This window comes from Lepisosteus platostomus, chromosome 20, assembly GCF_059453375.1.
Source record: "Lepisosteus platostomus isolate fLepPlt1 chromosome 20, fLepPlt1.hap1, whole genome shotgun sequence".
NCBI classification, from domain to species: Eukaryota; Metazoa; Chordata; class Actinopteri; order Semionotiformes; family Lepisosteidae; genus Lepisosteus; species Lepisosteus platostomus.
Window position 1 is genome coordinate 17,653,983 of NC_142630.1, and position 15,591 is coordinate 17,669,573.

Consider the following 15,591-nt stretch of genomic DNA (forward strand, 5'->3'; position numbering starts at 1 on the left):
TTGAAATGCTGAATCAAACACAATCCCAGAACCTGGGATAGAGAAGGCTGAAACCACATTGCTGAAGAGCTCTAGTCAGAGGACCAGATGTTATTTTTAAAAAATACATGCAATCTGAAGCAGTAAAAACAAGAAATGAGTGCAATTAGGCAGCAGAGCAAGCCCACTAATGACAAGATAATTGGTTAATCATGCAGGTCTGACTTTGTCCACAAGCTTTTTTCTGTTTTAATTTAAAGAAGGAACTTTCCACAGACACCAATAGTCACGCTCTTGTCTGAACGTTTTTTAGTTTTTTGACATTTGAATCGCAATAAAACAGCCTCCGTATTGTAGTCGTACAGACCTGGCAGCTGCCCAGTAGGATTGCTGTGTGTCTCCCAGCCTCAGTACACTCACACACTGAGGGAGGAGAGGCTGAATGTGCAGCTCTAAGGCTTAGGAAACACCACAATCTGCTTCACCTACAAAAAGATTATCTCTTATATAAACTTGGTTTGTAGCTTCAGTTTTTCTCCATCATTGCAGAATTTGGTATTCTGTCTGCATTCTGTTTTTTTATCATTTTGTATATTTTTTGCATGTACATTTGTGCAGCTTTTTGTTATTGGGCATCTCTGATTGACTGTAGAAACGAGGACAGATCTGCTGACATCCTTGAGCAGAAGGAGTACAAAGGTCTGTCTTCCTCACAGGCCTATCAGAAGCGCTGTAAATGGAGTGCCTGCAATGGGTGTTGCGACTAGCAGCCCCATCACCTCACACACTCTGGCAAGAAACAGGAAGGCAGTGTGGGTCTCTGTTGCCATGGCACCAAACGATTCACAAAAACACTCCAGCACCTGGCTCCAGCAGGCTCTCTGTTTGTAACCAAACACACAACCTCATGGCAACGCTTGTTTGGCCCATCTCCCTGGAAGCCCTAATCAAAAACAGATCTATGCTAAGGCAGCTCTTTCAAGTTCTTTCTTCCAGCGTTTTCTGAAGTGCTGTCACAACTTGATGAATGATATTATAGAAGATCTACTGTGCTCTTGTGGATTCTATTCCTAGTTTTTCATCAGCCCTTCAGATTTGTCTACTAGGTGGTAGTGGTGGTAAATTGTTTGATAAATTACATGTTAGATGTACGGGGCCAGACAGGCTTCCCTAAGTGCACAGAAATAACCAGCTCCACATGTCCACCACAAGACACAGAGAATAGACATCAGAATGTAACACTAGCCATTTAGGTCACTTAGACTAGGCTGCCAGTGACCTTCTCTGTTTGCAGTGGAATAATTAAATCTAGTCACTTTTGGAAAACACAGAGGCACTGGATTGGCAAACCAGGAAGGCGTTTGGTGATGGAGAATGTGTTTGAGTGAGTGTGCATCTACTTCGTAAGGTTTTGAGTGAGTGTTTCAATTATTTTTTCTTTGTATTTCCACCTTGCACCACTTTTTAATTATTGATTCCTAATCAATTGGAATCACCAAACCCTTGACCAGCAGCAGTAAAGGGCAGCTTGCTCTTGTTGTTTGCAACATGTCTCAGAACTCAGGGTTCTCTACTTCATCAGACTGTGTCCAGACGGCACTAGCAGAAGAGCTGGAGTGTTGGTGTGCGTGTGGATACTGCTGTGATCAACATCGCAGGCTTGGCAACTCTGCTGCAAGGTAGAGTGAAAGCAGTGTGGCTGACGAACCCAAAGTTATACACATGCTGCCTGGGAATCTGGTGGGGGGCAGTGGCAAATCTTGATTATCTGGCTCAAGCTGCACTTCAGACAGGCTACCAGACGTTAAACCGCACCACAGCAGGACGGCACAAATCCCTATAGTGGCAGCAGTGTTGTTGCAGTGCACAACCACCTACCTCCCACATACCACTGTCTCAAAGTTGATTTACATTTACATTTATTATGGTATGGAATGTCATGCTGGAATGACTGCAAAACCTCTGTGCATAACAACTTTCTTCTTGTGCAAATTTCATCTGAGTCTTCTATCGGTGGTTTTCCTGCTGCCTGGGCATGATTTCTTTCCTTCTGGAGTAAATGCTGCTAGTTCAGTGGATAGTTACTACCAAATACAAAGACTGTGTCCTTCCTTCAACTATAAAAGAGAATTCAAACACACAGAAAAACAGAGTATGATAAATGGTTTTCTACATCTTAAATTTGTGTTCTAGATTGAATTTAAATAATAGGAATATTATCACACATTATAATAGTCTGATCCTCACATTGTGATTTTTTCTCTCTCTATTTAGAGAAGAAAGTTTAACATTACAGTTAAAAATAAACTTAAGGTAAAAATAAGAAACAGTATTTTCCTAGTTTTATATCATAATTAAGATAAAGCAAAATCTTATTGCTTTCTAACTAGTTAATGGAACAGTCCAAGTATGTATCAAATGACCTAATTGGTTTTTACTTACTTCAGCCTTTTCTTATTTATTCTGGATAAATTTATGATTAGAACATCAAACTGCAGTGATTTAAATTGTGCCTCATAATCGATCGTCTCAGAATGAAATCAGCTCATGGCCCAGAGCCTAATGGCCTAACATTATAAGGATTTTTTAAAAGAAAGGATTTTTAATGTGTAATTTGCTTACATTTTCCATATTTAATTTTTACTTAAACAAATCTTTCGCAACTAAGGAGTCAGTACCTTAAGTGTTTTCCCCCACTAACCTGCTGAAAGTGTTTTGGGGGCACAAGTACATTTCTGTAGTGCAAGAGCTGAAAACGAATGGTTCACAAGACCATTTGAAATGAACTTTTTATATCATATATGACAACTCAAATCAAAAGTTGTTAACGAGAAATAATTTGGTATGTCTGATATCACACTAAGAGGCCAAGTAAGTTAAGAAAAAAGGTTCCCTTTCCATCCTTAGTGCAGAAAGTGGAAGATAGTTTAGTTTAGTGCTTGACGCTTCATGTCTGGTAGCCTTGCAAGAGCAGAACCCCTCACCTGCTGTAGTGATGAGCCAGACCGTTGAGTGCTTCTCTCTCAGAAACTGTGGAGCAGTGGAGTTACTGAAAGCCCACACTAGCTCACACATGCTGTGGCTCTTGACTGCAGGGCTAGTCAGGAGGAAAAAAACATTAATAAACAGCAAAGAAAGGCATTTGGAAGGCTTAATGAAATGAGTCTCTGTAAGGTGGTCTACGATTCAAATTCATCTCTGTTTTCTTAGAATTTGAGTTCTAAGGATGATAATCCTGCCAAATGTATCCTAAAGGGTGGAGGCTGCATGAAACGTATGAAAGAATTAATTTTACTGGCAACACAGCCTGCATCTGAGATTAATAATAAATATTCCCAGGGTAACTACTCAGAGCCACATCTGTAGCCACATCGGTCTGGAAGGGTGGGAGATAATATTTCCTTCAAAAGACCACCCATGCACACACTACATAGACCATAGTATTGAGGTATCTATGATTTCAAAACCAATATAAGAAATTCTTGTTTGAATTTGGCTCTATAGCACTGTGGTAGCACATTAATACACTGGAGCTGTCCTGCAGCCGTTGTTACAGTGTACACAAACTATGGCAAAAGCAGATTAACAAAGAGTAACGTGGTTCATCCCAAATCTCCCGAAAACTCCTTCCTGACTCCTGCAAGTGATCCATAAACTCCCTGAAATTGCCCCCAGTTCCCAAATTTTTCTCAAATCTGCTAAACAAGCCGCATCTCTGTACAAGGAAAGCAAAGTGAGATTATTCAACTGGACTGGTGAGTTATAGTATCTGTAGTGTATTGCACATATATTATAGTGTCTATCAGCGAATTATTTAATTATACAGCTGTGACTTTTTTACAAGGGGAACCCCTCCGGTCCGCAAGTTTTCTTTCACGGGAGGGACGACCCCACCCGAAATCAATTTTTCAAAGTTGGGATGTCTAAAATACTGGCCCCAAATTGAAATTTACAAAAATACTTGAAAATACCTTTTACACTTTCTCAATTTCAAATCCACCAGAGCGAGGTCACACGCCTTGTTTAGAATCCCAGGTACCACATCCTACATCCCACATTCCAAGGTTGGTGTGGGTTTCCCAATTTTCCTACTTATTTACTTCTCTGGTGTAGGACCTCCACAAATTTTTAAGACAGGATAGCGACAGATTATCGTCATTGTAGGATAACGGTAAACACATTCATCTCATGTTAGTGGGGAAGAAAGGCTATGAAGTTTGAGTTTATGAACACGCGTAGAACTCGTATTCCGTTGCTCTTGTTTCCGGCTTTGCTAGGGTACTGTTTATAGTAAAACACCGGGCTTGTTTGAAATGATGGCAGCTGAGCTCCTGTGTATCAGTGAGGAGTGGGTGATTGATAAAGCGCATCTTCCTGAGGGAACAACTTTAAGTAACGTAACACCGCTTTCTTGCGCTACATATGCAATCATACTCATCTTAATTTTATAAAGCACTATACGATTAAAAACAAACACGGATACAACGTAAAATAATTTAATTAATATTGTAACGCTCTCGGGTTCACTTGGGTATATGCCCTCACCACTGCCGCCTCAGGTCGGCTGCTGGGGACTCGAACCCGGACCTCCGGCGTCACTCAACAGGGACCCAGCCACATGAGCCAAAGGGAAATCTCCCCTCAGGCTGGCGGCTGCGGTCCCTGCTATTCACAGGGAAGGGCGGTGACTTCACCGCGCTGGTAAGCCGGCTCGAACAACCTGCAGTGTCCGCCGTATGCGTTACAATATATAGTATACAATTTAATTGAAATATTTTAGAGAACGCCATTTGGAATTTAAAGTTTCATATTAATTGGGTCTTTTTTTATATTTTTTTATACTAATCATAGTACAATAACATATTTTGTATATAACATATATTGCCAGCAGCCATATCACTCTGCAAGTCACAACTGGCAACCTACTGAAGCCCAGCAGGTGTGAGCCTGGTCAGTACCTGGATGGGAGACCTCCTGGGAAAAACTAAGGTTGCTGCTGGAAGAGGTGTTAGTGGGGCCAGCAGGGGGTGCTCACCCTGAGGTCCATGTGGGTCCTAATGCCCCAGTATAGTGAGGGGGAAACTATACTGTAAACAGGCGCTGTCCTTCGGATGAGATGTCAAACTGAGGTCCTGACTCTGTGGTCATTTAAATTCCCAGGGCATTTCTTGAAAAGATTAGGGGTGTAACCCCGGCGTCCTGGCCAAAATTCCCAATGGCCCTTACTGATCATGGCCTCCTAATAATCCCTATCTATGAATTTGGCTTAATTACTCTGCTCTTCTCCCCACTGATAGCTGGTGTGTGGTGAGTGTTCTGGCACACTATAGCTGCTGTTGCATCATCCAGGTGGGGCTGCACACTGGTAATGTGGAGGGGATCCACATTACCTGTAAAGTGCTTTGAGTGGATTGTCCAGAAAAGCGCTATAAAAAATGTAAGCAATTATTATTATTATTATATTTGTTTACATCCACCGTTGTACTAAAGCTCTGAATCACACTGTGTACATTTTTTATATTCCTTGCAAAAAGTGAAGCTGTATAATAATGAATACACAGTGGCAATGGATGTCTGGACAAATTTCAAAAGTCATATCTCATGCATTAGTTTTGAGGCTCTGCGCCAGCAGAGCTGTTTTGTCGTATGTGCTGATTCCTCTTGCAGGTGCAGTGCAGTCCCTGTCTTTGCAGGGTTCCTGTAGTGAGAAGATTCTGGAGATTAGAGAGGCTTTCATCAATTGCAGGAACCTTTGCTGGCTGGACCTGTCCCGCAATTCCATAGTAAGCCTGGAGGTAAAGAAGCAGGAAATGTCCTTCCAGACTGCAGGCTCCAGGTGCAGACAATAGTCACATCTGTTCTCCTTCAATGCTGAGAGCCAGCTCTAAGCAGGACAGTTTTTCTTGAACTGCATTGGATCTCTCTGTCTGTTTACTCTTAATTTATAGCTGTGCTAATAATTAAAGTAGCTGCAGTAGAACTGCAGTAGGAAAAATAAATGGCACACAAGATTTACTGTATTACTGTTGCTGTTGGAAATCCTTGACCATGACTGTCAGTTTCCTCTGGCAGGGTGTGGAGCACTTGATTTCCCTAGAGAAGCTGAACCTGTACTTCAACAATGTGACCACTCTGGAGGAGGTGTCTCGCCTGCAACAGCTGAGGGGTTTGAGAGAGCTGGATCTCCGACTGAGTCCCGTGACCAGGCCAGGAGAAGAGTACTGGTGCAGGGTGCTGGCAGTGCTGCAGCAGGTGAAGAAGCTTGGTATGGCTCTAGATAAAGCTGAACTGCATGTGAGCAGAGTCTTGTTTCTCAGTCAGCCACCAGTGTTTTGTATAGTGTGTCTTCACACTGATCTACAGGTGTGTCACTGAATTAGGCCTCAGTAATTAATAATAATAATTGCTTACACTTATATAGTGCTTTTCTGGACACTCCACTCAAAGCGCTTTACAGGTAATGGGGACTCCCCTCCACCACCACCAATGTGCAGCATCCACCTGGATGATGCGACGGCAGCCATAGTGCACCAGAACGCTCACCACACATCAGCTATCAGTGGGGAGGAGAGCAGAGTAATGAAGCCAATTCATAGTAAACATGGGAAAGGTACACAAACATCCTAATGAAAGTGGGAAAGGTACACAAACATCCTAATGAAAGTTTGTACAGTAACAGCAGTTTTTGGTCAAAGTGGTTTAAAAAGTAATAAAGCAGGGACAGACAATTGTAAAGCTTTGAAAGGTATTTTCATTACACTAACAATTGCAGTGATGCACTAACCCTGGGAAACTATGGCAAAACAGTGTAAGTGTATAACATACGCATGGTAAAACAATGAGAAAACTGCAGACATACACTTTAGGTATAGTAAGGGTGTCACAAGGGTAAAGTATAAAAAGAACCCAAGGCCCAAATAATTTAACTCAGTATACAGTATAAATGCCATTAGCCTGTTAGGCTATATAAATAGCCATTAGCTGTTCTTTCTGTAGGCATCAGCTAGCAGGAGATCCACTGGCATGATTGAAGCAAACCTTCCTATTGTGCTCCTGATATGCCTTAGTGGCCTCAGTGAAGTGAATGGGAGTTAGTTAAAGCACTTTAACATGTGTAACATCACAAGTCACAAGCATGATTATTACCTATAGGTGATGTAAATGAAATCTTTTAATTTTTTTATTTAAAAAAAACCTAATCCCCTTTGTAAATGTTTTATTTTCACCCATATTTGACTAGGAACTTGTATACTCTAAAGTGAGCACCGGGATTGGTCCAGGTTTACTGATCTCTAGTTTACCTGCTTTTCTACTTGGCTGGCTAAAGCCGTATCCCGTAGCTACAAGGAATGTTATCAGAACTGAAGGGAAACTCAACTGAGCTCTTACTTCTTGGGGTGGATTTGGAAAGACTGATTCTTTCCAAATTCTTCTGATTCTTGCAGTCTTAAGCTGACTGTATCTCACATAGTTTTAATTTATTTCTTTGTTTGTAGACACGTGCTGTGTTGTTTTTCAGATGCAAGGCCAGTGAGGAGAGCTGAGAGAAAGGCAGTAATGTCACTCAGGCAGAATGAGGAAAACATTCAGTCCATTGTGAAGGAGACGGGGAGGTAAGAGAAGTTGCAGGAAGATGGAAAACTGGAGGGTGGATATTTATTATTTACTGTGACAAGTTTATCTTAGACAGTTTTTAGGATTGTAGAAAAATATTTAGATTATACAGCTGCTGATCCTACAGTGATGTGTTACATGCAAAGATAGACCTTCTCTTTTTTGCAAAACAATAAAAATGACACAAAAGTGGAAAAATTAGTGCTGCTTAAACATGTATGTCAGAGTGAGTAATATACAGATTTTAAAGACAAAATGTTTAAAATGATTTGAGCAAGATTTTACAATAAAGCAGTTTTAAATGAATCTTTGTGTGTTGGTTTTAAAGCCCCATAGAAAAAAAACTAATTGGATGTGACACTGCTGTCTGTTTCCAGCACCCAGACAGACACCAACTATCCAGCTGAAGCAGCAAGCTGGAATCCAGAGTTTAAGAACAAAGTCAGATGGAGTTCTGGGCTAACGTTTCATTGTGGTAAGGAATGAGTGTGCAAGTGTGTTCATTTGGATGACAGTAGTAATGAATAACTTTAAATGAGTTTACCTTGTAATGGACAGTTTTATTTAAGTTAAGTTATGTCCAGATTTACACACAATGACTCTCTACACACAAGAGAAAATGTGCATGTGGCTGCAAAGTTCTCTCTTAATTAGGAGATATCAATTAGAAGATAAACATTCTTAACCCATTTTGTGGAAGTTTTATATCATTCTAGTTATCATAAGATGCGAAAAAGATGTCCTTTACATAATGTGCAAAACAAAAGTGGGGGGGAATGCTTCTGGACTATGGTTATACTGTTTACTGCTTCATTCATATTTTTTTATTTTTTTAAAATCTCACAAAGTACTAAAAAATACCCTTCTTCTTTATACTCTCTCTTCAGTAGTGATGCCAACTTGCTGCATGTCATTTCTTTTGATCAGTGTTCAAGGAGAAACCCAGCAGCTCTGGGCAGCCAGATGGGACCCTGAGCTCCTCACCACATTCCCACGCACAGAGCACTGTAGAGCACAGCCTGAGAGATGTGAAACATCACAGGGTACAGTTCTCCCATATTGTCTTCAAGATGGAAAATAAGACTTATCTGTCATTAAATGTAAGAAATCTGTCTTAATTAAAATGTAATGTTTCTGTTTAATTTCCATAGGTACAGGACTTGCAATTTTCTACTGAATTTAAGTGCAGTGATTTTCAAGAGGGTGAGTTTTTAACATTGAATTTAATTCAGTTTATTTTTATATATTTTTATATTGGTGGTGGTGGAGGGGACTCCCCATTACCTGTAAAGCGCTTTGAGTGGAGTGTCCAGAAAAGCATTATATAAGTGTGAGGAATTATTATTAATTATAATTATATAGCGCTCTTCACAACAAGGTTGCCCCAGGCACTTAACAAAAATGTGTGACAGTACATGACATAACATTACAGAAAGAGAAAAAGCCAGCAGACAACGGAGGAGAGGAAACAAAAACTGTAAGGAGAAAGAAAAACCTCAAGGGGTCCAAGGTCAACTGGCTGCCCAACCCCTCTGGGCATGTTAACATTATACAATTCTAAAAAAGTACTAAATGTGGAGTATCAAGTCTTCCATCATGTCCTTCTGTGTGCCAGTACTCATCAACATAGGTCATCTTTTTTTGGATTATTGTCATGTTTTGGATTATTGGCATGAACTGTGGTGTAAAGAATGTGAAGGTGGAGTGAAGAAAACCCTAAAAATGTACTCAACTGGATCTCGAATTACATGCCATCATATGATTCATTGCTGACAAGGCAAAGCTTGTGGATAAGGAAGGAAGGACAATTAGCAACAATCAAAACAGACACACATTTTGCACATTACCATCTGATTTAAATATTGCAATTGTCATGTTTTCTTGCCTGTATTATTCTGATCAGGAGTGAGTGGGAATCTTTTGTGCCGTTGGTGTTACAGACCTCTTGCTTCAGGTTAAAATCTAAACAAATTAAGTGGGAGCAACATTGTGTGTAAATGCTCGTTGTGGCAAAGAATTAGTTAGGAGAGAACGGTGAAGTAATTATAGTGCTTTGTCACTCTGTTGCATTATTGGGTTTTCACTGTAGTTGTGCAACACAGTTGTTACAACGGAGGAGCCACTGTGTTTTCAGTTACCAAAGTGCCTGCAGTGTGATGGGTTGGGGTCTCCTGTGTTTGGGCTGGTATGGTGTCCCAGAGCCTTGTGGCTGGCTGGTAACTGACATATTAATGTTGTGTTGCAGAGTACCGGCCTCTGCCCTCACCCACCCGCTCCTCTCTGCGGTCTCCAGGTAAGTCGCCCTGCAGACCATAGGAGGGGATGCGTTGACCTTCGCTGACAGCCACATAGAGAAGGAGGTGGCTTCTTCCAGGTGTTCCCCCCAGACCAACAGGAGAACAGCGGGCCTCCGGTCACCCACTGCAAATGGACAGGAGACCACGGGGGCCGAGGGCACTCAGACAGGAAGAGCTGCCCCTGCTGGCAGAGGATCCAGGGCTTCTGACAGCTGTGCTGTACCGCACTCTGCCTGCAGCTCCCTGACGCACCACACTATTACTGTGGTAGAGCCAGGTGCCAGCGGAGTGAACAAACCACTCTCAGGTTAGCAAGATATCCCTGAATGTGTTCAGCTGAAATCACAGTGTAATAGAAAGATCATACTGCATGAAAATTGCTTGATTATATTTAGAAAAAGATCTACAGTAGCTTCAGGAATAATCATGTTAAAAGTAGACCCAAAGTCAGAGTGCACTGAATGCCCAAGAATAAAACGCAGTCGGCATATTTACTTTTGGCCACAAGAGGGAGCAATATTGCAGATACCTACAGAACAATCAACCAAACATTTTTTTACAAACGTTTTCTTCTACAAAAACAGTTCGATTTTTTTAGGATTGTATATTTTAGGATTAGTATGTTATGCATTCAATATAGAAAATATACATTGATATCACACTGTTTTTCCTTTTATTTGGTGACAAACAATTAAATCCCAAATTCATATCTGGGATTATTTGAAAATACAGTATATGGGAATGGTGGGGGGGGGGGGCATTGGTGTCCTTTCAGAACTAATTGAAAATATTTACAGCACCTGGTCACTAAAAACCTAAACAACTCAGACTCAATAGAGGTAGCTCAGAATTTGCTAACCAAACCCAAGGCTCACTGACTACAGTTCTTTCAGCTGTCAAGCCTTCTCAGCTCTTATCCAGATCACCTTCACACAGGTCATAGCTAGTCAGATTTTAATTATATTATGGAAGAAGGTAGCTCTTTTGGAGAATAAACTTCCTCATACAATTTAGAAGACTAATGAGATTAGCTCTTGATAGTTCATCTCTCATCTCTGCTGTCTTGAGCTCAGCTCCTGCTCCACAGAGCAACTCTACCCAGCTGCAGAATATCGTGTCAAAACGGGGAGAAGGAGCCTTTCACATTCATTTCCTCTCTGGATTTTGAGCCAGAATATTAATGATGATGTATTCAGAATGAAAAAAGGGGGATCTTTACTTTATTTCTCTTTTTACAGACCTGTATGTTTCCATGCACCTAGAGGATGCGGCTTCTTCCAGGTGTTTTTCTGAAGGGTTGTCCCCGAGACAACACTGGTTGTCCAGTGTGCTGAAAGAGAATACCAGCTTGCGAACTCAGATCAGCAGCACCCAAGTTTCTGCCTTGTCTGCAACTGGAGAGAGTAGGTTATTTTTTTAGTTTTATTCCTGATATTATTAGTATACTGCTTTAGATTACTATTTCTTTATTCAACCTCAATATTGTTATATTAAGACATCCTTATTGTTATCGCTTTCTGCCACCTATGTGTTTGTAGACAAGCTTCAGGAAGCATACAGAGGGCTTAGAGAGCGCGTGGGAACCGTGAGCGAAAAGATAACTCAATCCCACAAGCTGGAGGAGGCACTGTGCCTGCTGCGAGTCAGGTAGACACTGCTCCATTAGAGGGTGCTGGAGCTGAAGGGAGGCCATACTCATCTAACTCTGCTGCCCTTCTGTTGCAGATCTCTGGTGTCCACAAATGACTACCTGTTAAAGCAGCTGGAAAGAGGGAGCTCTGGGCAGGATATAGACCATGTTCAGTCCTGTTTGACCTCTGACCTCAGCAGAGCATCTAATGGACTGCAGTCCTCCTCTGCACAGCACAGATTACCCTCGCCGAGTCAATGTAGCTGGCTTAGTGCCCCTCTCTGACAACCCTCTGCAGTGGCTCTTCCCAGAACACCCACTGTTGTCCTTGTGCTCTGGAGGTGCAATGAAAACGTTTCAAACCTTTAGTCTTTGCAGTTCAGTCTAAAAGTTTAAGAAATGGAACATTGATTTTGGAAGATTTTTATTTATGGAATTTTTTTGATAATGCTTAATCTATGTAAATGGAATTCAACAGTTGTGAGCTATTAACTATTTTTGTACCACTATAGTCCTGAAAAATGGAAAGGACTCATTCTGATTTTGTCAGTAAATGCCCAAGAAATATGATTGGAGTGGGAACAGTGGGACTGATTAATTCATATTCATTGTTTAGTATATTAAACATACAATGAAGTAATACAATACGTTTCTATTTTTCAGGAAAGTTGATATTTTATTTATAACAGATGTAATTTCACATGTGTTTAACATAATAAAATTACATTTTATATTAGTTTTGTGTACTTAGTGCACGGTAGACCCTGCTCCTCTTGCTCCCAGGTTGATACATCACCAAAGCAAACACGATTCACATCAAATGGGCATCTGGAGAAACAACTGAGCTGGATGTAAGTGCCATCACCTATAGAATAGTTTAAGAAGTTTTTTGTTTGTGCATCCGCAGGGTTTTAGCCCTGGAGACTGTAGCACTGAAGTAAAGAAAGCAGTGATTATTCCTCTCTTCAAATAGCAATCAAGATTATGTTTCTAGAGATGTATTTTTAGTTTTCTTGCAATTAAATATATAACGAATCATAGTCACTTGTAAAACTGAAGTTCTGTGAAATGTCAATCACACATCGGTGGGCATTCAATATGGAGTGGTTTATATCATCTGGGAATTGCCGTTTTCGCTAGAAATTATTGTGAAACCAGAAACATTTTTTCTGAGAGGCAAAGCAAGCATTACAGCAATTTCTACAGCAGGACTTCCAGATCCTGCCGTGGTAACACTGTGTTCTGCATGGATTTGATTTAGCTGGGGTGCTATTTAAATAACCCTGTATAACACTAGTGGTATGTGTAATGAGAACTGTTGTATTGGGTGTATCAGTGATTTTAATGTTCCTGCAGAAGTCATTTTTAAGAGGGATTGCCTAAAACATGGATTTATCTAATTCTAATTTTAAAATTATATCTTAAAAGGTGCTGTATAAGAAGGTTCAAAACATCGTAATTGAAGGGGTTCAAGCTTCACAAGTCCTGTGCCATTTATTTATCTTGGTATAAGTACTGCTTAACTAATTAATTGAGCCAAAGAAAGGAAGAGTCTCTATGACATAACATCATAACGTAACGTTTTCGAGTTCACACGCGACAAAGGACAAGGGGAGACAAGATAGTGAAACAAGCAATTGCTTTATTCTCCCATCAAAACCAAAACCACCAGAGCATTTACACACACACATAAGGGGACACGTACACAGCGTTAGGGTGGTAACTCGTTAACAGAAGACTACACACTTACAAAGCTACACAGGACACTTAAACTAATATAACACTATTTACATAAACAGGGTCAGCTGCTGGTCATCGTGCTGACCCTCAGACTCCCCCCGGCTACAACTCCAAGCCTGCTTCGCAGGTACCCTGAGTGCCTAGGTGCGCTTCCTCCTCACCACCGGGCGAGGGCGCTACAACAACATCAATTTATTAGCCCTATACAATTTATTGCATTAGGAATTAGTCTTTTCGCATTATATTCATACTGCTAAACTGGCATCGTCGTGCATCTCGGAAATAAATCTGCTGTCCAAACAAGCAGCATTTCTACAGCTGACGCCCTTGCAACAGGTAAAACACTTCGTAAATAACGAACTTGATTAGTTCTTGAAATCTCATAATGGTCGGCATATGATTTTCCGATAACCAGTGAGAAAGCGACCACCACAAAGATCCATTAAAAACGTTCACTTTGGAGTGATTTACATACCGTTGAAATAGTAATCTCGATCAAATGCCATGGGTGAATAACAATTTTACAGCAAAAGATCTGTAGATGAATTTCACTGTTACGTAAAATAATATCTGTTTAAAAAGGCTTTAGATAACCTGCAGTCTGGAAAGCACTTCGAGCACTGCGTGCCCGTCCGGTGGAGATCCAGATCACAGAGAGAGCAGCTCTGAATTACTGGAAAACCCGCATCTGCAACACCAGGCAAGTGGAGCCCATGCGGAGCCCAGCATCCACAGGTGAGCCTGCAGGGTTCCAGGGGGGCCAGTGCGAGAGCGAGAGATCTGTGCCTGTGTATCTAACCTTTTCAAAATTTCCTTTACATTTCTCTTAAGAACGTTTTTCAATATCAGAACATGATATGAATATTTAAGAGGAGAGGAGGAGGTCTTTTGCCATAACTGTGCTACTTTGGTTACTGGCTTCTTATTGATGTAATGAGAACCCTGCACCCTGGCGTATTGGCTTATTGCAGCAATATCTCTGGACAGCTTTTGTCAGACAAGCATGTGGTAGAAAGTCAAAGTGCAGAGTACAAAGGTGCGTTGAGTATCAAAGCAGTGCAGTTATCTGTTAAGGATGCACACTGCCGTAGAGTAGAAGCTGTTCTTAAGTTAAGTGGTCCATGCCTTAACAGTGCGGTACCGCTTGCCAGAGCACAGAAGGGAGAACAATTTGTGGCTGGGATGGTGGGGATTGGGCTTTATTGCGACAGAAGATGGTATGGATCTTACTGATTGATGATAAATCACATCCTATAATCCTCTGTGCCGTTGCCACAACCCTTTGTAGTGCATCTCTGCCATGCATGGTAGTACTGCTGTACCATACAAGTGATACCACTAGTGAGGACGCTTTCTATGGTGCTGCGGTAAAAGTTCATGAGTGGCTGCTTCCCCATACTGCATTTCTTTAGGCACTGCAGAAAGTGGAGGTGCTGTTGGGCATTTTTCAGACTGGCTATAGTGTTGTGAGACAAAACCTAGTCAGTGGGGATCTGCAGACTGAGGAATCTGAAGCAGCTGAGAGTTTCCACTGTTGAGCCCTTGATGTTGATTGGGATCTGACTTCCTGTGGATCTCCTGAAGTCCACAATAGTTCTTTAGTCTTGTCCACATTCAGGGTTGGGTTGTTGTCAAGGCACCACAATCACTCCTATATGTGAACTCATCTTTGTTATTGATCAGCCCGATAACTGTGGTGTCATCAGCAAATTTTATGATGTACAGTAGTTGCTGCTGTAAGTGGATGTACAGTCATAGGTGAACAAAGAGTACAGCCTAGGGCTGAAATGGCAGCCTTGGGGAGCTCCAGTTAGTGGCGAGTTAGTTTGGGGTAGTTTGGGGTAATGTATGCCTTGTAAGAGCACTCGAGTGAAACATTCTTGTTTGTTTTATTCCTTTGGGTAGTAAATGATGCTGTTCCCCTGGGGCTGGGGGGCACTCCGCTTCTGGACAGTGACGAGGAGGTCCACTTCTGTTTCCTGCTCCTGGACCTGGTGAGACAGCACCCAGGCCTGGTGTCCCAGGGCAGCCTGCTGTGGCTGAGCGAGGACATCGCCCTCTTCGAGTGTGGCAGCCAGCAATTCAGATTCATAGGTTAGTCCCGTCTGTGGCCTGCTCCCCAGAGACCGCTAGGCAAGCAGGGACAAGCAGGGATGCAGAATGGCTTCCTTCTGTTTGCTCACTGTGCTGTGGTTTCAGGGTTCAAAGTTAAGGTGCCATACAGTGAAGATTTAATTTGAAAGGTTCTATACCTATTATAAGGTATAACGTATTTTATGTCTATATAATCTTTGCCTATAGTTTGTGATTAAGGTATCTCAGCCACATTAT

General features: G+C 41.5%; 1 protein-coding gene across 4 annotated transcripts; it reads left to right on the forward strand.

Moving 5' to 3' along the window:
• The first annotated feature begins 36 nt into the window (after positions 1-36).
• Positions 37-12,256, forward strand: LOC148644705 (uncharacterized). Of its 4 annotated transcripts, none has more exons than XM_088614415.1 (9): positions 37-5,774; positions 6,052-6,244; positions 7,499-7,592; positions 7,971-8,068; positions 8,521-8,636; positions 8,745-8,796; positions 9,839-10,197; positions 11,129-11,293; positions 11,429-12,256. In XM_088614415.1, exons 1-7 carry the CDS (start codon positions 5,529-5,531, stop codon positions 9,907-9,909), a joined length of 870 nt encoding a protein of 289 aa, XP_088470541.1. In that variant the 5' UTR covers positions 37-5,528; the 3' UTR covers positions 9,910-10,197; positions 11,129-11,293; positions 11,429-12,256. The 4 variants fall into 4 exon arrangements, 3 of the variants coding, with proteins under 3 accessions (XP_088470541.1, XP_088470543.1, XP_088470544.1); XM_088614417.1 differs by having other exon boundaries at positions 9,887-10,197; XM_088614418.1 differs by having other exon boundaries at positions 37-6,244.
• The last annotated feature ends 3,335 nt before the right edge of the window (positions 12,257-15,591 follow it).

Excerpts from the sequence above, each read along its gene's own strand:
- LOC148644705 (XM_088614415.1), top strand. The coding sequence starts at position 5,529 with ATGAATACACAGTGGCAATGGATGTCTGGACAAATTTCAAAAGTCATA. Across the intron at positions 5,775-6,051 it reads ATTCCATAGTAAGCCTGGAG|GGTGTGGAGCACTTGATTTC; the intron begins GTAAAGAAGCAG and ends TTCCTCTGGCAG. Across the intron at positions 6,245-7,498 it reads GCAGCAGGTGAAGAAGCTTG|ATGCAAGGCCAGTGAGGAGA; the intron begins GTATGGCTCTAG and ends GTTGTTTTTCAG.